Here is a 27,222-nt window from a genome sequence, read left to right as displayed (position 1 = left end):
ACCAAAATGCTGGAAACAAAATGCTTAAACACGGTCTATTTTAAGCAAAGTAACAGAGATGTGTTGCATTGTTAAACAGCAATTTCATAAAACCCATTTGAATTATAACTTTGATGCTGCTATGTTCTTATATTTAGCTTTGTGACCTCAATGCCATGCTACCTGAACCAGATTACTGGCTACGTGAGAAAGCTACTCTAATGCTTCTAGTTATATACCTTCTTCCTCTACCAGCCTGGCCACTTAGCTCTATTCAATAGGTCTAGATAAAAAACATTGGACTGTTACACAGCACATAAAGAAAAGCATCTCCCACTAATGAGGCTATTTAAAAGAACATTTATTATAAGCTCTAAAGTCCAGAAACATTTTGAGCAACAACAGCCCTAAGTGAAGGATAATGTTCATTTGGATAGAAATGTTAGGTATTTCTTAAGCACTTACTATTTCGTAGGCACACTTCATGCATTACCTATCTTAATTCCACCATTTCAATATTCTGTATATTGTTTACTTCAATACTCTAACATGACTTCCTTTACTGTATGTAGCATTCATAGGTCATCTCTAGAATCTAAGCACTATGTTTGTTCTAATTTGAACTACAATCTGAATCTAGTATCTTACCATAAATTAGCTTGTGACTTTTTGGACTATAAATTTTATCTTGGATCTTCATCAAAGTAAAAACCAAACAGCAAACGGCAAATACTGTTTGATCTAAACAATGGCAGTAAGAAACTAAAGAAACGTGCGTTTCCAAAAGTGGCTGAATAAAATTACAGAAAGACAAATTGTCTTTATTAGTCTGAAGAAAATGTACTTTCTGATTCAAAATTATACTTTAGATTCACAGAAATGACACTACACTGACTCAAAAGTAAAATATATTTGATAATTTTGCATCAAAACTTAACATGCTTTATAGCTAAAATCCTAGTGATGTATTACCAAAAACAAAAACAAAAACCCCTAACAGTGCATATACCATCAGTTGATATGCACAGACAGAATTAATCACAAGCCTTACAAGTACAGGATATAAAAGGCTGATTAAAAGGTTTTAGACAATTTTGGTTGAATATAAAGTCATGAAATTTGAATTTTTCTTATTCTAAGCTATCATTATGTACATGCTTCTCTAATAATGAAGCAATGGATCTTATCACAGATAAAGGTCTAAACATATAAACTTTTATCTAGGTAAATATTACAAAAATTTTTATATTAAAAATGACTAAGCATCTAGTAATACAGAGAGAAAAAAGATCTAATTCTGATAATCTTGGGTCCTATATGAGAGTACTAACACAAAACTTCCACAACAATTTGATGAGTAAGACAAGTTTTATCTCAAAGCAACTTTTAAAATTTCCCAATGTTTTAAAAGACTTGGGGGAATGGAGGGACCAACTAAGGGAGTGTAGAGGAAGGAAACAATATTCCAACAGGGCACTGAAAAAAAAAGGCTTGTTTTCAGTTAGAAATACATGAAGTAAGTAAATTACATATGTATCTGTTTCAGTTTAAGTTACTACCTTAGGGTATGAATGAAAAATGAATTTTGGGTTGGTCTTGCATTATATGATACTGGTATGAAAATAGCCAATATTCCCTTTATATTAGTAATTATGGATAATCAAAACTAAAATTGGATTTTCTTTATATAGCAGGCAATAGAAAACAAGGATTCTAAATTATTCTAAACTAACCATTAATATATTTAGTACTGATATGTGGTATTTAATGCTTAATCAAAAGCAGCAAACTGGAAATTTAGAGTATTATCTAAGCGATGCAGCAAGAAAGCCATTTTTCTTTTATAATCCTTCTAATCTTATCATCTATGTTTGCAATTTTGGATTTAAGCAATATCCACAAACACAATCTTGTTTGTTCATTAAAAAAATTAATGTGGTAAACATTATTACCCTATTAATGTGCAATCTCCTAATTTTTTAAATACGAAATTAAGGCCCAGTAACTTATTCAAGATCACATGACTAGTTAACAAAAGATTTCAGACTTTAACGCCCAGTTTTGTGCTCTAACATACCAAAAATAATGATAGGTTAATAAATATTTGCTTAAAGAAGTCATTGGGGGGGAACACCTGGGTGACTCAGTGGTTGAGCATCTGCCTTTGGCTCAGGGCATGATCCCAGGGTCTGGGATCAAGTCACAAAAGAAATTATTGGGTACAATATTTTAGAGTTTAACCTAATAGAAATGTATAATCTTGACATAAATATGACTGGCCTAGAATTAGAAGAGATTTACATATATATACACATATGTATGTTTGTACATATAAAAATCAATGGCATTTACTGATTTCCAGATTGATAAGTGTTTTATCAAACTTAGAGGTAACCAATCAAAAGCTCTACTTAGCACTGCTAAGTCTGGATACATCAAGCTTTGTTAAATTGAATAAAATTTCTTTATAAAAAATTATATAGATAGGAATTACTAGGATTAAATACTGTTCAACCTTTAACAGCAGTTTTATATTATTTCTCAGAGTATTTGCACTATTTTGAAAGAATTGATAAAATTAGCAATATGGCTCACACTAAGATGACCATTCCATGCACAGCAAGATGTCTCTAAATATATTTCTTTTAACATGAACTTAATTTACTGCTTATGGTAAACTGTTTTTCTTAGTACCAACAAGACTTCAAAAGTAAGGAGATGTCATTTGTCAATAATTGCATGAAGAATAAGCAATCTAAAAAGCATTAAATAATCTTAGTACAGAAATATTAACTAAATAAAACAGGATTTTGTGGTAATAGTTTGTGTGCAGAAAAAGAAAGGTTGGGCAGATTTGCCCATAATTTGAAAAGTAAACTAATTACCAAGTGTCAGAAAGCTATTTTCAGTGCTATATAAAATTATCTCTTTGATTTAACCAAATAAACATTCCTGCTATTCAGTCATATAGCAAAATGTCCTGAAGTAAGTAGTTTCATGAATTCTCAGGAGAAAGAGAAAAATTAAAGTTAAAAAGATCAAACACCAAGTGTTCATCAAACCTTTCAGTCAAGAGCCTTTATTAACATGCAAGTATCATTTGCCGCAAGATATACAGTTTTTCCTAATCTTTCAGTTCTATTTCAATATTTTAAACTTAAGGTTACTTCTAGATCTAGCATAAAGTAACCTACTAAAATTGGTCAAAGTTGAACTTTATTTATTCTAGTTGTCACTTTGACCTTTATGATCATCATTTAGGTTTTTGACATTATTTGTCAGCAAGTAGCAGAATATAATTCTTGTACTTGATAATCTTCTATACTAAAATATGTACCAGTATGTCTTGAGAAGTTACTAAAATAAATGCAATTAACATATTTAATTGCTTTCGGTAAGCTGAAAGTATGTTAGGTCTTCTATGAGGAAAAATTACTTTTATAGATCTTGGTTTATGTTTTTTACAGGTTCCAGAAAAACTGGTCCATATTAAAACTAGTCTTAAAGAACTAAGCTGAAGGCTTAAATATATATCTCCTATAATGACAGCTTTGTTTTACTACTAAGAGAGAGATAATAATAAACCTTACTCCAGTGCTTCTTTTCCCATGCCTAAGCAGGGGTGCTCTGTCAGTTTTTCAAAGTTTTGTCTGTTTAGTATAAAAGCTGAATGACCTCTTTATAAATCTGATTTCAGTAGAAGACCCACAGATTATGGGTATCATACTTATTGGGACATATTTTAATTAACAGAAGATAATTCATATACTATCAAAGTGCATTATAAGATTTGCACTGCATCTCTCCACATTTTAAATTTTTTATAACATTTCAGTTGGTTGGAGGAAGACTGGAATAGTTCAGAAAAGTCTAGCTTTTAAGAGCTGAATAAAGTCCATAATGAGTCTTTCAGAACATATTTAAATAATCAGAAGTGCAGTCACAACAAAGGACTATGTAAGAAGGGTGAATATTGCAAAGAAAGCTTTATAGTCAATGAAATACAGTACTTTGGATTGGCCAAAATGCACAATGTACATGAAATCAGTCATGTAGCTTACTTGTTGACTGTGTGGCCACAGTTCAAAAAGTGATTGCTCCAAAAGCTGTGCCTAGTAATCTTCCAAAATTGCTTTTAAATAAAGTTCTTAAATTGTAGCAATAAACAAAAAGACAAGATACATTTAAACAATACTGCAGTTTATCAAAAAACACATAAGAAATTTCAACTCTTATGTCTTTGACAGTTATAAAAATCAATGTTTTGGCTAAGTTATAAACATGTTTATAATGCAATTATTTGCATAACTCTAGTAATGCTAACGGCTATTAGATCAGAATAGGTTTTAAAAAAAACTAAAACCACAAAAATATGTAGCCCCATTATTTACCTGTAGAATATGTTCATTTCTGCTTAAATTTCAGTATTTACTGTATCACCACTAATCTAAAAAAATCACATCCAAAGGATAAGGCAAAACCACCTACGAATTGGCATATTTGTTTATTTCTCAATTTGTGAAAATGTCCTTAATTTGTTGATGTAGCAAACAAATTTCAACTCTGATTGCTATGCAAAAAAACAGAAGATAATCTGCTTTGCAATGAACTTTAAAGTTCAACTGCACACAGGCAACATGCTATATATGAAAAAATTACTAACTGAACTACAGGTATTAAATACTGAAAAAAGTTAACAGTTTATTATAATTTATTTTATTTAACAATCTAGGAAGTTCGCAGCCATCAGCAGTTCCAGTGCAATTTCAGGTGCAATTGGGAATTCAGGAATCTCTGTGGAGCTGTTAGTGTAGCGAACCTTGTAGGTAAAATACATGCATACTTTTGATAGCACATGTGAAGGGATCTCTCTAAAATTGACTTCATTAGTTTCGTTCTCAGCAAACTGACCTGTAAAAGAAAAGAAGTATGTTTGTTACAGGCTGAATGAATTCATGTTGTGAAGTCCTAAGTCTCGGTACTTTCAAAAGTGACTATTTGGAAATAGGGTCTTTTCCCCCCTCTTTTTTTTCTGTTCAGGAAGCATTTTAAAAACATGGACTGCTTCACAAATTTGCATATCATCCTTGCATAGGGGCCATGTTAATCTTCTCTGTAAAATTCCAGTTGTAGTATAGGTGCTGTTAATGATCCATGGATGGGGTCTCTGGAGAAGTAATTAAGGCAAAACAGGGTTATCAGAGTGATCTCCAATCTAATATGACTGGTATCCTTATAAGAACAGTTTAGGTCACAGCCACACAGACGAAAAACAATGTGAAGAACAGAGAGGAGACACCCAGCTACAAGGCAAGGAGAGAGGCTTCAGAAGAATCCCTACCAATACCTTGATTTCGAATTCCTACCCTTCAGAATTATGAGAAAATAAGTTTTCTATTGTTTAAATCACTCAGTCTAAAGTACTTTGTTACAGCAGCCCTAGCAAAACAATACAATGTTAAAAGAATTAACCCAACTACCATCAAATGAAATACCTAACTCCGAGTATAAATATAAAAAAATCTTTATTAAGATACCATTTGAGATCATTCAAAATTGAATTTTAAAATTCTAATTTTCTTCTAGGACTTTGGACACTTTAGCTTTTCCTAAGAATCATGGTGGCACAATTAAGTAAGGGTGAACAGGATACAAAAAAAAGACAAATCTTTTAGAAGATTGAGTTTAAGGAATCAAGTATTCATGGATCATTAGGAGCCCTGGGCTATACTGAGCTGCTACGTAAAAATAAAAAATAAATATAATGCTTTTTAAAATAATTTTCTCAAGAAAGCAGACCCATTTCTCTTTTAGTTTTAAAAATTATGATAATATTAATAAGGTAATAAGGGCTCCTTAAGCTACTTCCCTTTGTTTTAGTAACACTTTATAAACTTTATCTCTCAAAGTTTCTTTAGCTACAGAGAGATTTCAGCATTTAGTACAGGGATAAAATAGCTTCTTAGCAGTCTAGTACTAGCACTGTGTACTGAATATAAAAGGTAGATAAATATAGTTTTTAAACAGTTTTCTAATGTCTATTAGTTGGGGATGGGCTTGGAAGAAAGGAGAACAGGACTGAATGAAGAATTCATAGCAGTGAAGTAAATTTTGGTTTGTCAATGACTAAAACTCTCTCTTGAATATATGCATGAACTATTAGCAACAGACATTTAGTAAGCTTTTAATATTAGATAAACATTAGGGTGTTTTTTTTTTAGGTGAAATTCATGTAACATAAAATTAACCATTTTAGAGTACACAATTCAGTGTACATTCACGATGTTGTGCAACCACCACTGCTACCTAGTTCCAAAACATTCTCACCAAAATAAGGCATAAATAAGACCCCATACCCTTTAAGCAGTTACTCCCCTTTTCCCACCTCCCAGCCTCTTGCAAACACCAATCTTTTCTGTCTCTATGGATTTATTTATTCTGGATATTTTATACAAATAGAATCATACAACATGCAACCTTTTGGTGTTTGGCTCCTTTCATTTAGCATCGTATTTTGAAGGTTACATGTATTAGTACTTCATTCCTTTTTATGCAAACATTAGTTCTGGGCTGCAGATAAAGGAGATCAGGTTCACAAAAACAAGCATATTCTAATTTTATTTTTAATTCAATTTCTTGACATTCATGACTTTGGTTTTCTTTCTTTCTTCTTTTTTTTGACTTTGGTTTTCTAAAGTACATCCTAGCTCTATCCAGTAGAAAAACCCAAAAGTACTTCACCCCATGAGCAATGAGTAAGGCTAGCAACCGGACTAGGGTTCCTACGTACCATTTTCCACTACAAGGAAACAGCTCTTTGGAAAAATATTTTCAGAAATGGAGAATAATGTACCAAATGAACTTGAGAAATCTCGTTATTATAGAAAGCAGTATAACTAAGACTACCAGAGCCACGTCAAAAGGACAGAGGAGTCAACCTGATATGGCTCCTTCTGGCATAAAAAATGGAGCAAATGGGTCAATTTTAGCATCATTGAGAAGGACTGCACTAGATTAAAAAACATCAAATAATATAAAGTCACAAGTTAAAAATGATACACACACACACACCCCAAAAAACAAAACACTCTTCACTACTGGAAGATCTGAGAAATCATTTCATTATTCTGAAAAATTATATGTAAAAGGAAAAAATGTCAAGCATTTATCTAGTTTTTGCTATACAGAGTATATTTCAGGATAACCAAAAAGTTTTTTTTTTCTAATTTATGTACTTGGAAAATTTTTAAGATTTTATTTATTCTTTTTTTTTTAAAGATTTTATTTATTTCTGAGAGACACAGAGAGAGAGAGAAAGAGAGAGAGAGGCAGAGACACAGGCAGAGGGAGAAGCAGGCCCCCTGCGGGGAGCCCGAAGCAGGACTAGATCCTGGAACTCCGGGATCACGCCCTGAGCCGAAGGCAGACGCTCAACCACTTAGCCACCCAGGCGTCCCATTATAGGAGAATTCTAACTAATAAATGCAGAAGAAATTATAAGAATTAGAAAATCAGGGATCCCTGGGTGGCGCAGCGGTTTGGCGCCTGCCTTTGGCCCAGGACTCGATCCTGGAGACCCGGGATCGAGTCCCACGTTGGGCTCCCGGTGCATGGAGCCTGCTTCTCTCTCTGCCTGTGTCTCTGCCTCTCTCTCTCTCTCTCTGTGTGACTATCATAAATAAATAAAAAATTAAAAAAAAAAGAATTAGAAAATCACTGTTTTGTAATTCCAAATGAAGTAAATCTCAGTAATATCATAATGAATGCTAAAGGCATTATAAAAAAAATCTGACTGCAGAATTGTTGTTCATAGATGAATCAGCTTGCTAACACTGGAACCCCCTAATCAATCTTGACATTGCTAAAAGATTGAGACAATAGAGACACAGTAGTACCACTCATAAAGTATTCTTGCCTAGAAAAATGAATTGTATTCTAATCAAGTCTCTAGAGTTCTAATTATAAGCTTACAAGATGAAACATTAAGTCTAATCCAGATGTGGACATTTTACAAATAACCTGTTTCTTCATAAAATTCATGGTCTGAAAAAAAAAAAAGAATACAGAGGAGCTATTGTAGATTTTGCAAATAAAATGATACTAGCAGGGATTTATTTGCTTGAAATACTCTTAAAAGAAGACTGGGAAAACACTGATAAAACTGAAGTTGGTTGGTGGGTACATGGAAGTGTATTGTACTCTCTTCTCTATTTCTGTGTGTTTTAAATTTTCCATAGTAAAAAATATAGGAAAAGTATTACAAGTGACCTCAAATAGAAACAATCAACAAAACTATAAGGCCACCTGTATGTCCTGGAATAGGACATTTGTGAATGACATACTTGATAAAGGGTGAGTATCCAAAATATATAAAGAACTTATAAAATTCAACACCCCCCCAAATGAATAATCTAATTAAAAACGGGCAGAAGACATGAATAGACATTTTCCCAAAGAAGACATACAGATGGCCAATAGACACATGAAAAGATGCTCAACATCACTCATCATCAGGCAAATACAAATCAAAACTACAATAAACTATCACCTCACACCTATCCAGAATGGCTACATGGCTACTCAACAACACAAGAAACAGGTGCTGGTGAGGATGTGAAGAAAGGAGAACCCTCTTACACTGTTGGTGGGAATGCAAACTGGTGCAGCCATTCTAAACAGTATGGAGGTTCCTCAAAAATTTATAAAACAAACTAAAAAAAAAACAAAAACAAAAACAAAAAAACTAATAAATAAATAAATAAATAAATAAAAATAAAAAACAGAACGACTATGATCCAGCAATTGCACTACTGTTTTTTACCCAAAGAATACAAAAATACTAATTCAATGGGATACACACCCAGATAATGTTATATAGCAGCATCATCTACCATAGCCAAATTATGGAAACGGCCCAAGTGTCCATCAACTGATGAATGGATAAAGAAGATGTGGTATGTATAGGTATACACACACACACTAGACTATTACTCAGCCATAAAAAAGACTGAAGTCTTACCATTTGCAATGATGTGGATGGATATAGCTAGAGTACTATGCTAAGCAAAATAAGTCAGAGAGACAAATACCATACCATTTCACTCGTGGAATTTAAGAAACAAAACAAGCAAAAGGGGGAAAAAAGTGGAGAGGCAAAGCAAGAAACAAACTCTTCACTACAGAGAACAAGCTGATGGTTACTAGGAGGGAGGTGGGAGGGATGGGTTAAATAGATGATGAGGATTAAGGAATGAACTTGTGATGAGTACTGGGTGTTGTAGGGAAGTGTTGAATCACTATATTGTATACCTGAAATTACTATTACACTGTATATTAACTAACTGGAATTTAAAGATTTTATTTATTTATTCATGAGAATACACAAAGAGGAGAGAGAAAAGCAGACACACAGGCAGAGGGAGAAGCAGGCTCCATGCAGGGAGCCTGATGTGGGGCTCGATCCCGGGTCTCCAGGATCACACCCTGGGCTGCAGGCAGCGCTAAACCACCGAGCCACCGGGGCTGCCCAACTAACTGGAATTTAAACCAAAACTTAAAAAAGCCAAAACAAACAAGGAATCTCAAATCGCCAAAACTATCTTGAAAAAGTAAAACAAAGTTAGAGGCCTCACACTTCCCCATTTCACAGCTTACTACAAAGCTATAGTAATCAAAATACTGTGGTATTAGCATAAAAATATATCAGTGGAATGGGGTACTAGGCTGGCTCAGTGAGTAGAGCCTGCAACTCTTTTTTTTTTTTTTTTTTAAATTTTTATTTATTTATGATAGTCACAGAGAGAGAGAGAGAGGCAGAGACACAGGCGGAGGAAGAAGCAGGCTCCATGCACCGGGAGCCCGACGTGGGATTCGATCCCGGGTCTCCAGGATCGCGCCCTGGGCCAAAGGCAGGCGCCAAACCGCTGCGCCACCCAGGGATCCCCTTTTTTTTTTTTTTTTAAATTTTGAGCCTGCAACTCTTGATGTCAGGGTTCTGAGTTCAAGCCCCACATTGGAAGTAGATATTACTTAGAAAAAAAAAAAGAGTAAATCAATTCTTAGAAGAGAGTTGAAAGCTCATAAATAAACCCATACAGCTATGGTCAAGTTACTTTAAACAAGGGTGCCAAGATCATTAAATGGGGGAAAGAATAGTCTTTTTAACAAATGGTATTGAGATGCCTACATAAGAATGAAGTTGAATCATTACCTCACACCACATACAAAAAATTAACTTAAAAATCAAAGACCTAAAGTAAAAGCTAAAATCATAGAACTGTTTAAGAAAGTATTTGCAGGGAGGCCTGGGTGGCTCAGTAGTTGAGCATCTGCCTTTGGCTCAGGTTGTGATCCTGGGGTCCCAGGACTGAGTCCTGCACCAGGCTTCCTACATGGAGCCTGCTTCTCTCTGCCTCTCATGAATACATAAATAAAATCTTAAAAAAAAAAAAAAATGCAAATGATATATCTGATAAGAGGGCTAGTATCCAGAATTTATTTATTTATATATTTATTATTTTTTTTTTTAATAAAAGATTTTATGTATTCATGAGAGACATACACAGAGAGAGAGAGAGAGAGGCAGAGGGAGAAGCAGGCTCCATGCAGAGAGTGTGATGTGGGACTCGATCCTGTGACTTCAGGATCACAACCTGAGCCACCCAGGGATCCCAGGTTAAAAACATTAAAAGTGAAGATTTATTAACTGAAAATAAAGAAATGTACCTACCTGGGCCACTCAACATGGCTTTTATTGTTCCGGATGTTAGTGCATGTTCTCTTTTTACAATAAACTCATGACCATCCGAAGATATCAATTTGACATACATGGCATCAGGGCCTTCACAGCCACCATAGGTTTTCTCTTCTCCATCTAAAGTAAAGTAAGTAGTAAAATGATTTTTGAATCACAAAATTAAAAGCAAACAGGTTTACTAAGGTTAATATTTGAGGAACTTAGAAACATTTCTGGATGATCACATACCAAGATTTTAAGGTTTTTTTAATTTATTTTAAATTTTTTTAAGGTTTTTTAACTCTTAATTATTCTCTAAACATCTTCCAATGTCAGAATAAACTACATTCAAAGATGTTACTATAGATGAAAATTTATCAGTATTTTTTTAAGGAAGTATTAACTATTTAAGGCAGTATTAAGTATTTTTTTGTGAAAACAGCAGCACATTCAAATTTGAAAGATCAAAACAAAACAATAGTAAAACCAAATCACCTGAAATACTCATTTCTAAAATAAGATGCTTTGTGTATTTATGAGAAGAATCTTTATATGTCATAGGAGTTCAACTTCTCTCATAAACTCCTAATTCTGAAAGTTAGGGCTTCCTTTTTTACTCAGCATCTTACTCTTAATCCATGAAAATAATGATCAAAAACTGTTATTGCTGAGTTTAAATTAGCACATGACTGAAGTAATGAATATAGACAAATACCAGTCTTTGAAATTCAAAATAGAAGTGAGGAGATAAGAGTATGTAGATGTTACTGTACTGCCAGCTACCCTCATTGCCACCTTGCTGGCTTCAGCCACAGTAGCTAGCTCAATAGAACTTTTCTGGGAGTATATATATTTTTTATATCCCTTTAAGAGCTTTCTAACATCAGTAACTTTCACAATGTGATACTGAATTTTAATAGAAATTTTAATTTCTATTTCTATTAAAATTCAGTATCTGAAAGAAAGCATTTTAAGGCTTATTATAAACTTAGGAAGCCCTAGAAAAAGTACAGAGGATAAAGCTGAAGTATTCAAGCTACAAATATCCATTTATTTATTCATTTGTTAATAGTTAATTTAAAAATCTCTCAAATTAAAAAAAAAAATCTCTCAAATTAAGATTAATATAAAAATCATTTATGTACTACAGCTGCCCAAAATGTCTAATCTAAATATAATCAGGAGTAAACATAAATCTAAATTTTAAATTGTCATGAAAGACTTCACTCTTAATGCCCCCAAAGTAGGCAACTATTTAAAGGAGACTAAAGAGACAAATTAACGCAGTGATTCTTGATTGAATCCTGTAGATAAAACATGGGAATACCTCAAAGATACTGTAGGTTCAGTTGCAGACCACCACATTAAAGCAAATAATGGGAAAGTGAGTCAAGTTTCTGGTTTCCTGGTGAATATAAAAGTTATGTTTACAGCATACTGTAGTCTATTAAGTGTGCTATGGCACTGTCTAAAAGAAAAATGTACATACTTTAACTTCATTGTTAAAAAATGCTAACCACTGTCAGTTTCCTGTGAATAGTAATCTTCGCCAGGTAGTAGTTCTTTCTTTGATGTTGATTTGATAGTCATTGACTGAGGGCTGTGACTGCTACAGGTTGGGGCGGCTGTGGCAATTTCATAAAGTAAGACAGTAGTGAAGTATGCTGCATCAATTAACTCTTTCTTTCAGGAATGATTTCTCTGTAGCATGTGATGCTGTTTGACAGCATCTGACCCACAGCAGAATTTTTTTCAAAATCGGAGTCAATCCTCTCAAACCCTTCCACTGCTTTATCAATTAAGTTTATGTAATATTCTAATTCCATTGTTGTCATTTCAATGATCATCACAGCATCTTCACTAGGAGTAGATTCCACCTCAAGAAACCACTTTCTTTGCTCACCCATAAGATACAGCTCCCCTCATCTGTTCAAGTTTTATCATGAAATTGTAGCAATTCAGTCACACCTTCAGGCTCCACTTCTAGTTTTTGCTGTTTCTACCACATCTGCAGTGACTTCCTTCAAGGAAGTCTTGAATCCCTGAGAGTCATCCAAGAGTTGCAATCAATTTCTTCCACATTCCTGTTAATGTTAATGTTTTGATGTCTTCCCATTAATCACATGTATTCCAGAATGGTGAATCTTTCCCAGGTTTTCAGTTTATTTTGCCCAGATGCATCAGAAGAATCACTCTCTGTGGCAGCTATACCTTATGAAACGTATTTAAGTAACAAGAGTAGGCTTAAAATACTCAGCAAACCATGCTGGAAACAGACGTGTTGTCATCCAGGCTTTGTTGTTCCATTTACAGAGCACACACAGAGTAGATTTAGCATAATTCTGAAGAGCTCAAAGATATTTGGAATGGTCACTGAGCACTGGCTGTGACTGAAAATCACTAGCTGCATTACCCCTGACAGGAGAGTCAGCCTGTCCTTTGAAGATTTGAAGCCAGGCATTGATTTTTCCTCTCTAGCTATTAAAGTCCTAAATGGCATCTTTTTCCAATACAAGGTGTTCCATCTCCATTGGAGATCTGTTGTAAAGTGTAGCCACCCTCACTAATTACTTTAGCTGGATCTGGATAACTTGCTGCTTCACCTCACAGTTTTATGTTACAGAGACAGCTTCTTTCCTTGAACCTCATGAGTCAGCTTCTGCTAGCTTCACACTTTTCTTTTATAGCTCCCTCACCTCTCTTAGCCTTCACAGAATTGAAGACAGTCAGGACCTTGTTCTGGATTAGGCTTTGTTTTAAGAGAATGTTATGGCTGGTTTGATCTTCTATCCAGACCACTCAGACTTTCTCTATCAATAAGACTGTTTTGCTTTTTTATTTTTTGTGTGTTCACTGGAGTAGCACTTTTAATTTCCTTCAAAAACTTTTCTTTTGCATTCATAACTTGGCTGTTTGGCACAAGAGGCATAGCCTTCAGCTTGTCTCAGCTTTTGACATGCTTTCCTCACTAAGCTTAACCATTTCTTGAAAGTCAGAGATGTGTAATGCTTCCTTTCACTTGAATATTTAGAGATCACTGTAGGGTTATTAATTGGCCTAACTTCAATTTTTGTGTCTTAGGGAATAGGGAAGTCTGAGGAGAGAGAGAGAGAGATGAGGGAAGAGCTGGTCGGTGTGGGAGTCAGAACACACACAACATATATTAAGTTCCCTATCTTATGTGGGCATGGTTCACGGCATCTTAAATCAATTACAATAGTAACATCAAAGATAACTGATCACCATAACAAATATAATAATAATAATGAAAAAGTGAAATACTGTGAGAATTACCAAAATGTGACAGAGACGTGAAATAAGGAACTGCTATTAGAAAAATGGCACCAATAGGCTTGTTCCATGCAGGGTGGCCACAAGCCTTCAATTTGTTAAAAAAAAATGCAGTATCTGTGAAGTGCAATAAAGTGAAGCACACTAAAATAAGGTATGTCTATAATATACCTGCTGTAAAGAACACTATTGAAATGACTGGGAAATTCTGAATATGGACTGAAATAGGAGATGCCTATTCTTGTATTTAGGTATGAAGTGATACCATACAAGTAAATAAATGGTAGAAAATGTGTGTATGTGTATATTGGTAGAAACAACATACACAAAGGGAAAGCAAATGTGGCAAAATATTAACAATCACTGAAGGCTATGTAGTCTATCACTCTTGCAATTTTTCATAATAAAAGCTGCTGGACTCATAAAGATTAAAGTAACTTCTAAATTATAGACTATTCAAGCATACAAATATTTAGCAGGTTTTACCAATTTCTTAGAAAAGAAAAACAATTATCAATTAAATCTACAAAAATTTTTTTGCAAGTTAAAGCATTTTATATGTTGGTTGGGAAAGTTTCTAATTTCTTGAGGTGTTATTATTTACTAGCACTCACAAATTATACTTGGCACAGAAACATTACCTATCTGCCTTTCAAAAATATGTCCAGGCATACCTTGTTTTACTGTGCTTTGCAGTTTTGACAAATTGAAGGAATGTGGTAACCCTGCATCGAGCAAGTTGGTGCCATCTTCCAACAGCATTTGCTGTCTTTGTGTCTGTGTCACATTTTGGTAATTCTCACAATATTTCAAACTTTTTTATTATTATTGTTTTTGTTACAATGATGACTCACCAAAAGCTCAGATGATGATTAGCATTTTTTAGCAATAAGGTATTTTTAAATTAAGGTATTATATACATGGACATAATGCTATCATATACTTAATAGATTACAGTACAATGTAAATAGAACTTTTATAAACATGAGAAAACCAAAAAATTCATTTGATCTGCTTTATTGCTGTGGCCTGGAACCAAACCCACAGTATCTCTGAGATATGCCTACAGTAAACAGATGCTGTATATTTAAACAACTAATTTTAGTCTTCTCTGATCATTTTTTTACTTGAATTCACCAATGGGAAAAGCCTATCCTAGAGAAAAAAAACCAGCTTCTCCTAGTTGAAATATAAAATTACTTTTATACAACTTACCCATTATGTTCTTACGAAATTCTACTTTACTTCGACAGGAACCTTAGTAGTTTCCTGAAAATATAACAATGCTATTTTAAGATTAATGCTGGAATAATGTTTTCACCCATTACTATTTAATGTGTTTGGTATTACAAGTTAAGGACTCTCTCTCTGCTATGCAAAAGTTTCCCAGCCATCATAATATGGAACAGGATCAAGTTTCTGAACATCTGAGAAAAGATGATCACCTTCAGAATAGTAGTCTAAATACAGATTTGGTTTTATCCCCCCCTTTAACATAACTATTTTGACAAGAGCTTAAAAATACAGATGTTGTTCCTTAGGAGTTGAATTGAACTTGAAGGAGATTGCTGGTCTTTTTTTTTTTTTAAGTTTATTTATTTATTCATGAGAGACAGAGAGAGAGAGAGAGAGAGAGAGAGAGAGGCAGAGACACAGGCAGAGGGACAAGCAGGCTCCATGCCGGGACCCCGACGTGGACTCAATCCCGGGTCTCCAGGATCATACCCTGGGCTGAAGGCGGCGCTAAACCGCTGAGCCACTGGGGCTGCCCAGAGATTGCTGGTCTTAATCATTTCTTTGTATACTTGTATCTACTAGATACTAGTGGACACTACAGCACTTATTTGCTGAATGAATGACATGATAAATCCAAGGACATGAAGTAGCTTTCATAAAAATGAAAAGGGCTTGCCCTCAACTTATATAAGTGTGACATTTATAGTGCATCTTACTGTGCTTATCCTTGCTGCAAAATTTAACAGTGAAGTGGTAGAAAAATCTTTAATATTTTGAGAAATCTTAAATTAAAAAAAATATTTTATTTATTTATTTGAGACAGAGGGACAGCACAGCAGGGAGCCCAATGTGGGGCTCGATCCCAGAACCCTGGGATCATGACCTGAGCCAAAGGCAGACACTTAACCAACTGAGGCACCCAAGTGCCTCAAGAAATTTAAATTTTACAAAATGAGATGAATGCTAAAGAAAAAGGGCTTATGTTTCGAGTAATTTTAATTTCATATGATTTCTTCAAGGAGGATTCTATTTATACCAATATTTTTATGTTATTAACAGGAAAATATCCTATCCTCTTAGAAATTCCTGACCAGTGTTTTATTCTAGCCTTAAGGGAAGGGCCAAAAAATGAACCATAACATTTTAGAACAGGAAAGGAACTTGGAGATAACCCACATAATCCCTCATCTTAAGAAATGGTAGTTTGACCGATGTAGAGGGGTTGAATTGATTTGTTCCAGGTAATGACAGAATGGTAGTAGGAATCAAATCAATTAGTCTAGAATACTAAGCATGGAGGGAAATATTTAAAGTACCATATCTAATATGAGCTAAGGACAACAAGGGCAATGTCACATCATTACCAACAATTTGACGGGCTAATAAGTGGTAGATATTGCACTATATGACTACATACATTATTTTAAAACAACACTTTCACAGGGGAATAATTATTTGCATGTCAGAGATGAAGAAACACTAAGAAGCTACTACTTGCTTAAAGCTTCTCTAACATAACTGGTAGCATGAGGATTTAAAGTTAGGTAGGTTTGCTTTAGAGCCCATGCACCTTACCATTATTCTATACTGCCATGGTAAACAATTTTGGCTCCCATTAAAACTTCCTTTTTACTACTGGTAAGAGCTGCTGATATAAATCCTTAGATACTTATCTAAAATTTTAAAACAGTACTGTGTCACTTAATGATACTAGACCAAAATTCATTGGTCATTTTTATTTTATTCTATTCATACTGCTTTGTAATCATTCTGAAAAAACAAAAAAGGAAAAAAATGCTAGAAAAGCTGGAAGAAATTTGAGTGCCAACTTTCTATCTGGAAAATCTCCAGAGCAAAACATCTAGAATGTTTATTTAACTAGCAGTAGCTAAGCAACCATGCAAAGTCACATCTTAGAAGCCCTTTGGGTAGCAACAGCTTCTCTATAGACTTAATATAGCAAATCAATCTCACCATTTATACAACAATGTTGAAGGTGGGTGAGTGGGGGAAGGGACTCCCCATCATTAATAAGAGAACAGTAAATTAACATTAACAGTTAAAAGTAAATCCTAATTCTTATGTAGAAGTTAAAAATATTTGAAATATGATTAAATTTGGATGTAACCCACAAATTACTTACATAAGTCTAAGTTTGGAGTTAGAAAAATCTCAGTGTAAACACTTGAATACCTACTCCATAACTGAGCTGAGTTCTGGAAATATGAATTAGGTAGGTAAATGCAGTGGTAGAGAAGTAGGTTGAAAATAGTTCTAGGCAAAAGATACAGCAGCATGAACAAAAAGTTCTCGGATGTCGTTGTGCTTTTACAGTGTTATATATATATATAAATATTACTTTTGTAGTTTAAAAAAATTTTTAGTAACCAATAGAAATTCGAGGTGAGCCTAGTACCTACACTGAAATCAGTACCGAATCTAGTATGACTGAACACTGAAAAGATCTTTGAACAGCCCATCCTTTGGATTTGAAATGTTACCATTATCATTTATTATATTATACGGATGTCTAGACTATATTGTCTCACTAATCTTTTTTTTTCGCTAATCTGTTTATACCTGACCAATATATCCATTATTTTCATCATAAAGTGTGATAAACAGGTTTTGCTAAACGGTCAGGCAAGTCCCATTTTACCACTGCACATTTCCTGTTAGGTCGAATTTTAGGTACTTTATAGTTTTTATTATGAATGCCATCTTGTTTTCCTATTATACTTTCTGTAAGATTATTGCTGGTGTTTTAAAGAAAAGCTTTTAAATCTATTAAAAGTTGATTTGGTATCCCATTATCTTTGCAGATTTCTCTTATCAGTACTAATAGTTTTTCAATTGATTTGCTTGGATTATTAAGTAGATGATAGCAACAGCTGCAAATCTATTCTCTGTATTTTCTGTCTTCTTACATTGGCTATTTACTTCAAAAAGGTAGGAAGGTTAGATGTCTGACATCACTCACAAAAATATGCTACAGATTAAAGAACCAAATATAAAACATCTACCAAGCTCTGGAAAAAACAGAAGAAAAAAATGCAAATAATCTCATAGACCTGTATAAGAATGCTTGATCCCAACAGTAATCATAGAACATGCAAGTTAAAACATTAAAATGAATGTGCTAAGAATCAAGTGCTGGAGGAAATGGGAAAACTAAGTAAATAGCACAACAGTTTTTGGAAAGCAGCAGCAGAATCATCAGAAGATGAGCAATTCTTGATATCTACTTTAAAGAAATACTAGTCTTGTGTGCAAAGGCAAATAGGATATTGATTCTAATAGTACGAATGAAAAAGGTGTCCCTGGTGCCATTTATGTAAAATAAGTGGTTTTTTGCCTCTTAATCATGTTTTCTGCAGAATAAATGAAATGCACAAAAATACATGTTCAAAAGTGTAAATAGGTACTCCTGGGTGGCTCAGCGGTTGAGTGGCTGCCTTTGGCTCAAGGCCTGATCCTGGGGTCCCACCCAGGCTTTCTTCATGGAGCCTGCTTCTCCCTCTGCCTGTGTCTCTACCTCTCTCTGTGTCTCTCATGAATAAATAAAATCTTAAAAAAAAAAAAAATCTCACCCCCCCCCACAAAAGTGTAAATAACTAGAAAATTATGGTTTTCTTAAAGAAAGCTATGATTTAGGGACCCCTGGGGGGCTCATCAGTTAGGCCAAAGACAGATGCTTAACTGACTGAGCCAGACAGGTACCCCTAACTTTGATTTTTAAAAAGAAGCTTTTTGATTTTTAAAAAGAGGCTCCTGGCTGGCTCAGTTGGAAAAGCATGTGAACTCTTGATCTCTGGGTTGTGAGTTTGAGCCCCACATTGGGTGTAGAGATTACTTATGTAAATAAATTTAAAAAAAAAAGAGGGGCACCTGGGTGGGTGGCTCAGTGGGTTAGGCATATCTCAGGGTAGAATCCTGTGTAGGGCTCTGTGCTTGGTTCAGAGTCTGCTTGGGATTCTCTCCCTCCCTTCCCCTACTTGTACTTGTGTACTCTCTCTAAATAAATAATAAATAAAATCTTAAAAAAAAAAAAAAAGAAACAAAGAAACTGGAGCACCTCAATGAGTTAAATGTCTGCCTTCAGCTCAGGTCATGATGCTAGGTCATGATCCTATGGTCCTGGGATCAAGCTGTACCAGGCTCCCTCCTCAGCTGGGAGCCTGCTTCTCCCTCTGCTCCTTTCCCCCTGCTCATTCTCTCTCAAATAAATAAAATCTTAAGAAAAGAGAAAAAAGAGAAGAGAAGAGAAACGAAACAAGAGTGTGGAATCAAGCAGCTCATAAGGGAACAATGGTCAGCTTGATGATTAAAAATATTATGTAAAAATAGGATTAATTTGGAAAACAAATACAAGGTGATAGAAATTAGGTTATTCCAATTTGTAAAATAACACATCAAAACATTCTGCTCAGAATGTGCTTACAGTGTCACTGGATTCATGTCTTTCAAGACAAGCTAAAATTCTCATTCTGGCCTATTTAACTTATAACAATGTTCCTATATTTAATTCTTGTGTAGGCAGTCTTATTACTTTTAGCAAATGGTAACCCTCCTCCATTTCTCCTTCACTGTGAAATTTATAGTTTTCTTCACTATTAGATGCAAATGCTTTTAAGTGTGTCCTTTTAGATATATTTTGTCTTGCTTACTAGCTGTAAGTTTCCACAAAGCAAGCAGGTTCTATTTCTTTGTGACCCAGGGATTCAACACAAGGGTAATTATATGGTAATGTTAACGATGTGAAGCTTCATACAATAATGTATCTGCCACAAACACCGATAGTAGCATTCTGAGCTTTTTTTTTAAGATTTTTAATTTATTTATTCATGAGAGACACAGAGAGAGGCAGATACACAGGTAGAGAGATAAGCAGGCTCCATGCAGAGAGCCCACTGTGGGACTCCGATCCCGGGACTCCAGGATCAACGCCCTGGGCCGAAGGCAGGCACCCAACCACTGAGCGACCTAGGTGTTCCTATTCTGAGCTTTCTAACAGAATAGTTATTTAATGATACGATAGGTTTTTGACCAGGATTGATAATTTTCATGTTCTTCCAGGATGTTGGCATTGAATAAACTTAGAACTTTTAGACAACCACAGTGAAAACTGTTCCTTCTAGGAAACTTCTATTTAAGTTTATGGAAATACTCTGGGCTATACTGAAGGGAGGGAGTAACTAAAGAAGGAGATGGAATTCCATCTTTCACAATAACATTCAGTCAATATGAATTCTAATTCTTAAAACAATTTTTATTTATTTATTTTTAAAGATTCATTTGAGAGAAAGAGAGAACACACAGAGGGAGAGGGAGAAGCAGACTCCCCGCTGAGCAGGGAGTGTGACATGGGGCTTGATCTGAGCCGAAGGCAGATGCTCAACTGACTGAACTGCCCAGGTGCCCCAAAACAATTACTTTAAAGACTTCAACGACATAACCACATTTTATGAAATTATGATAATTAAAACATCAGTCTCACAGTTTTGCACGGACTTTATGGTATGGTACTGCTAATTATAAATGCAAGTGTATGAAGCATATTATTCCTATACATGACTTCTGGAATTTTATGTTTCTTAGAACTAATGCAATCTGAAACTTGGTTTGATAATGTCCTCAAATCTCCTAGGGTTAAAACTCGTTCTCAAACATCCCTGACTCTAAGAACAAGTTCTGTTCTCAGTGGCAGTCTCCAGTAGGTCAAAGAGGACAGTTCTTTGCTTTTACTGAAGGAGTCTATTAGGTCATTTAAAGTAAAAAAATTGGGATCCCTGGGTGGCTCAGTGGTTTAGGGCCTGCCTTTGGCCCAGGGAGTGAACCTGGAGACCCGAGATGGAGCCTGCTTCTCTCTGCCTGCGTCTCTGCTCCCACCCTTGTCTGTGTCTCTCATGAATAAATGAATAAAATAAAAAAGAAAAAATAAAGTAAAAGCATTGACCTCAATTTCCAATTTATTTCTCATGATTAACAATTAATCATGGCCTAACTGTACTAAATGATCAAGTTTTTATTTTAGTAAAATAAAACAAAACAAGCCCTCATAAAAGCCAGTTCTAGGTTGTTTTTTTTTTAAAGATTTTATTTATTTATTTATTTGTTTATTTATTTATTTATTTATTTGAGTGAGTGAGTGAGAGAGAGAGAGAGAGAGAGAGAGAGATACAAGCAGAGGGAGAAGCAAGCTCCATGCAGAAAGCCTGATGTGGGACTCGATACTGGGGAGTCCAGGATCACGCCCTGGGCCAAAGGCAGGCGCTAAACTGCTGAGCCACCCAGGGATCCCCAGTTCTATGTTCTGCCTATCGTGAATTGTGGGGCTTTAGGAATCTGGATGAGAAGAGATTTCTCTGATATTTAAGAGCTCTGTTTTAGATTGGGCTCAAATGACCAATCAGAAATATTACACAGGGTTGTGCAGACCACAACAATCATTACAGTGATGTTAAGTGATCTCCAGATCACTGTGAATAATGGTTCTTGGCTACTTATGTTTCGTAAATTATAGCTGTTTCATACCAATTTACAAGTGGCAAAATGATAAACAAGACTTTCCTAAATTCTTACACTGGATTCCTAAGTATTTATCCAAGAAATAATTTGCTCACAAAAAATCTTTACAGAAATGTTCACAGAAGCTTTATTCAAAATAAATGAGAGACTATCCTGATGATACAGAAGCTATAATACATTTGTACAGAGGAATACTACTCACAACAAAAAGGAATGATCTACTGATACACAGGACATAGGTGAATACCAAAAACATACTGAAAGGAGAAACAACAAAAAAGTACATACTGCATTAATCCATTTGTACAGGCAAAATGAACTCAGAGTGATAGATTAGTGGCTGCTTCTGGAGGAATGATTAGGAAGAAGCATGAGGCAACTTTCTAGAAAATTAAATGGCACGCTGAGCATTTCCCAAATGTTAATTACAACTCAATCAAAAAATTAGGTTAAAGTAAGATTTTTTGACTTATTTTAATTTATTGATGATATTTCTTAAATTTTGATATCTTTCATTGTAGAAATATCATCAATCGAAAATGGTTTTCTGTCTCATTAACCTTTCAAAAGATACTTATGTTGATAATAAATCCAAATTCTCTAGGTTTGCAGATGCTAATAGAGGGGAGCAGGACTTTGGGAGTCCTAAAGAAGTAAATCTGGAACTATCAATCTGTTCAGTGAATAGTCACAAGAGGAAACTAGCTTTTGATCTGGGTCTCAGTGGAGGTGTTTTTACCAAGCAGAACTGGAAGAGGGAAAATAAACAGCATGAGCCAGATCAGGAGAGGGGTGGGGAAGGCATATACACAAAGCAACAGTGTCACTGCAAAGTCCACATCTGAATTTCTACTATCCAAATTTCTATCTTGAGACGCTGATAGGTTAAAGTGATAAGAGTCCTGTTTCTTTCTCTGTTAAACACAATGAACTAAATTGTGTCTAAAAGTTCCTTCCAGCACCATTTCATGATTGTACCCATCTGAAATTCTTCCTCCCTCTACAAATGCCTGTAATTCCCACTTTCCCGTCTTTATTAAAGAGTTGTTGCTCTCATACAGCACAGAACTTAAGGGCTCCAGAGTGCTATGTGTTTCCATGGAGTATGTAGGCCTCACCCCTGTAAACCACCTAACCTCCTTCTTAGACAATGATCCCCAAACTCCTTTGTTTTGGTTTAAAAAAGTCTGAACAAATACTTCCACTATATAGTATCTAATTATAGATTAAACATATTATAAAATAATTTTTAAAAATCCTTAGAATGATGGGCTAAAATAAAAAACAAATATAGGGGGTGCCTAGGTGGCTTAGTCGGTTAAGCGCCTGCTTTCAGCTCAGGTCGTGATCCCAGGGTCCTGGGATCAAGCTCCACGTCTCCCTCTCTTCTGTTAAATAAATAAATATAATCTTAAAAATATATTTTAAAAGAACAAATATAAAACAAGTTCCAACCTTGCTTCATCCCACTGTTAAGAGTTCATCAGGATTAGCACCATATACATCTCACAGTCCCGAATTCCCTGCCCTCTCCTCTAATTGATCTACCCACCCATCCCAATCCTGGGTAAACCTAATTCTCTGCTTAGCTAACGCCTCAACCAAAGAGATGTATATGGCTGGAGAAAAGACACAACCACTTTGATCTCAACTTTTAAATTTGTGACCATACACTTTAAATAGGCACCCAGCATTTTCTACTCTGAAAAAAAATCCTAGCTTCTCCTAAACCTCCAACACCTTCTCCTTGCCCAGACTTTACTTACTTTATCAGGAAAACAGAAAGATATCACTTCAATTGCCTTGTCTTTCTATCTTCATCCTACTTGCCTCTATATATCATATAATCTGTCTACCCTCCTGTTTCAAAAATTGAATAAAAATCAACCTTCCTATCCAAGGCCAATCTTTCCACTTAAGCACACCTCTCCAAGGACTCAGTCCTGCTTTCATTTCCATTATCACATCAAAATGCTATAACATCATTACTACTATTCACTTCTTAACCCATTCTGATCAGACTTCTGGCCTGGTAGTCCATTCAAAGGGCTCATCATATTTCAATTACTTTGTTTACATGGAGAATTTTTAAGCCTTATCTAACTCTTAGCAGGATTTTACAGTTGACTACTCCCTCCTTCCCAAAAGGTTCCTCCCTTAGTATTGTAGATGCCACACCCTCCTGGCTTTTCTGCTTTCATCACGGTTTGCTCATCTTTTGACCACAACGCTCCCAGTCTTCTGCCCTCTTCTCCATTAACACTCTCTACTGGATGTCCGTCAGTCCACAGGTTTACATATTATCTATAAAATATGACCCCCAGATAATCCTCCTAGCCTGACTTTGCCCCTAAGCAATAGTTATGAATATTCAACTTGCCTACTTGCACACATTCTGAGCTGCATAATAATTATCAAACTCCTGATTTCCTATGCAAAACTCCTTATTCCTCAGAAACCAGCGTAGGCTCCTGTCTTCCTTATTTCAGTAAATGGTACCACTGTTCACCAGATGCTTGGGCAAAGCAGTTGATTCCTCAAATTTTTTTTCTGTCTTAGGGGTGAAGGCAAGACCTACCTGGCTCCATCTTCAAATTATATTTCAAATCAGACCATTCCTCACAAACTTCCACCCTACATCTCTAGTTAAAGCTACTATTTCTCAATTGGACTACTATAAACCTCCTGAGGAGCTAGTTTCCTTGCTTTCCTCCAACTGGTCTGTTTGCCACATAGCAACTAGCCATCAAAAGTAGAAATTACACGTCATTCTCCTGCACAAAATCCTCTAATGGACTCTCATTACAAACGAGAAAAAGAACTATAATGTTGTATCTTATTTAGTCTTTGCTAACTACTGATTTTATTTCCCATCATTCTTCCTTCACTATGCCCCAGCTATACTGTATGCTGGCCTTCTTAGTATTGTAATAGTTCAAGTCCATTCTTCTCTTAAGGTCTTTATATTTGTAGTTACTGCTATCTTAAAAGCTCTTCCTTTAGATCTTCCTTATCATTTAGGTCTCCGTGCGAGAAACATCAACTCCTTGCTCACCACCCTATCACAATTAGACACCCTTATCCTAGTCACCTAATTTAATCTAACTCTAATCTTGATACAATTTCTTCATTTATCACCACTTGAAACTATATCTGCTTATACCTTATACTTATTGTGTTTCCTCTCTTTCCCCAAGCTCCATTAGGGTAAGCCTAGTATAGTACCTAGCACACAGATGTTCAATAAATATTTCTTAGTGAATGGTATCATTGTTTTCTTAATTACCAAGGCTTGAAAGTTCAGGCATCACTTGATGGGCTTTTTTGGATCTTATTTAATAACGCAACAGTAAACACAAGTTAGCTAAAATGCATGTACATATATCAGTGTAAATGCAAAGTTTCCAGATTATTTTATAGCAATGAAAAATCTGTATTTAAAAAAACTCACCAAAGAAGCGCTGTGTAAGATACACTCAAACATTACTTTAGAACTTGATACTTAGAGCTGACTATAACTTCTGACTACTATCGCCTAATTACTTCACTGAATTACCATAAAAGTAATGAAACTGGAATCTGTGAGCTGAAATAAACATATATATAAACGGTAGTTACTAGTTAAATTCAGTTAAGGAAAAAATGTAATAAGTCATTTTAAAAACTGAAAAGGCACCCCGAATCACCACGGGCAATAAATAAATATCCCCGATGGCAGAGACCGCAGTTGCTTCCTTACCATTGTATTTCCAGAATGAATGAATCCACGTGTGAACTGTGATGTTTCAACATCATGGATTACAAATATAATGTAAGCGAGAGCACAGATTTATCATCTTAGTCTACTAAACAGAAAAGGAAACGACTATTTGGGGATCAAAAAAGCAAATCTGGCGATTTGAAAAAAAAAAAAAAAAAAGGATTTTAAAGCTCGAACTAAAGGATTTCGGTTGTTCTCCACACCGAAGGTGACGCAAAGTAAAAACGCTCGCACCACCGACGTGAACTTTACGACTATGTCACCGAAGAGTTTTCAGTTCGAGGGAAACCCCACCATCGCTGGACTAGATACCTTTCAGCCAGAACTGGAAGGCAGACGCACGACGGGAATCCCAAACTATCAAGTCGGCAGAGATGGTCCGACAAGTTCCCCCCAGAAGGTAAACTTCTCGGGGTCCTGCAGCTGGAAAAAGATGAGGGCTGGGGCTGTGAGAGCCACTCCTGTGACCGGGGGACCGACTCCAAGAAAAGGACGTTATCTGAGAGCACACGGGGAAAGCAAAAAGGAAAAGCGACCGGGCTGCCGTGCTCCGGACTCCGCCCTCCCCGCCTCAGCCCCGGGAAGGCCCAGGCCCGCGGGCCGCCGCCCCTCCTTCCACCCTCCTTGGAGCCCACCGAGCGCCGCCTGGAAAGGTCCCGCCGCCCTCCTCTCCCCTCCCCCAAACCAGGAGCCGAAGAGGCCCGGGGAGGTTAAGAGCTTCCGTTCCTTCCCCGCCCAAATGGGAAGGGGTGGGAAGTAGGATCGCGAGCGCGCCCAGCGCGAGCCTGCCGTGGCCTCCACGCGGATCCGGAGCTCCGTTCCCACCCCAGCCCGACACTCACTCGTCGGCCCTGCAGCCACCGCAGCCACCGCGCCGGCTCCCCGCGTACCGCCACAGCCCCTACTCCAGGGCCGCCCCCCCACCCCCAGCTGCCTGCGCCCTGGGTTCCGGGGCACTTAGAGGAATCACTTCCGCCGGGTCACCGACGCGCTCTGCGCCGCGCGGGAGATTAGTACCTGCTGAGTACCTACTACTTCCGCCAACAGGAAGTGCGCAGCGCCCCGCCCCCCGTCCCTCCTCCCGCAGTGCCGCTGGCCAACCTCGCGGGACCGCGGCCCTTTGCAAATCCCCACCAATCCGATTCTGGGTCTTCTGACTCCCAGCATGCAGCGCCGATCCTGATCCGATTTCTTCAGGGACGTCATTCCCAAAAGCAGCTGGGGGAAGGGGGGGTGGGGTTCCAAGGCAGCACTGCATCCTGGGATTCGTAGTTTCTCTGGAGGCTACAGGCTCCACTGCCGCACTACACCCTGGGACTTGTAGTTTCTCACGCTGAATGTTCCGCTCTTTGGTGATTTTAGAGGTTGTCCGGGGTCGGGGATTATCTGCAGAGAAAAGATTGAACAGGGGGAGTGCGGTTTCGATGCTAACAAGATCGTGCTCTTTAAATAACTGTCTTTTGGTGGAAAGGGGCAAGAGCATCTTGACTGCTAGCACAATCGGCTGGCCTCGTTTCCTCTCTTCTCGACACCGATCATAACCACGCCTCCACCCCCCAGGGTTGGGAGCCTTTCTCCGTCCCTACAAACCCCTCCCTGCCGGGAGTTGCTCAGCTCTGCTTAATTCTGAGATCGCTCGGTGAAAATCCCAGGAGTTCGCCGCGGATAACTGAATTCTGAGGCCGTCTTTGAC

The 27,222-nt window shown here is 36.5% G+C and overlaps 1 protein-coding gene and 1 non-coding gene across 4 annotated transcripts; both read right to left on the bottom strand.

The window, feature by feature from the left end:
* Positions 1–323: 323 nt before the first annotated feature.
* ELOC (elongin C) lies at positions 324–26,559 on the bottom strand. Of its 3 annotated transcripts, XM_026012680.2 has the most exons (5): positions 26,372–26,499; positions 25,842–25,952; positions 15,221–15,274; positions 10,709–10,852; positions 324–4,890 (listed from the first exon to the last, which is right to left on the bottom strand). In XM_026012680.2, the coding sequence occupies exons 3-5, from the start codon at positions 15,222–15,224 to the stop codon at positions 4,700–4,702; spliced, it is 339 nt and encodes a 112-aa protein (XP_025868465.1). In that variant the 5' UTR covers positions 15,225–15,274; positions 25,842–25,952; positions 26,372–26,499; the 3' UTR covers positions 324–4,699. The 3 variants fall into 3 exon arrangements, with proteins under 3 accessions (XP_025868465.1, XP_025868457.1, XP_072590564.1); XM_026012672.2 differs by lacking the exon at positions 25,842–25,952 and having other exon boundaries at positions 26,372–26,559; XM_072734463.1 differs by lacking the exons at positions 25,842–25,952; positions 26,372–26,499 and adding an exon at positions 25,509–25,614.
* Positions 5,030–5,132, bottom strand: LOC112932655 (U6 spliceosomal RNA). The gene has a single exon (XR_003237522.1). It is a non-coding gene; the product is annotated as a U6 spliceosomal RNA (small nuclear RNA).
* Positions 26,560–27,222: the final 663 nt, after the last annotated feature.

Source organism: Vulpes vulpes, chromosome 13, assembly GCF_048418805.1.
Source record: "Vulpes vulpes isolate BD-2025 chromosome 13, VulVul3, whole genome shotgun sequence".
NCBI classification, from domain to species: Eukaryota; Metazoa; Chordata; class Mammalia; order Carnivora; family Canidae; genus Vulpes; species Vulpes vulpes.
This window is presented reverse-complemented; position numbering and strand designations above follow the sequence as displayed.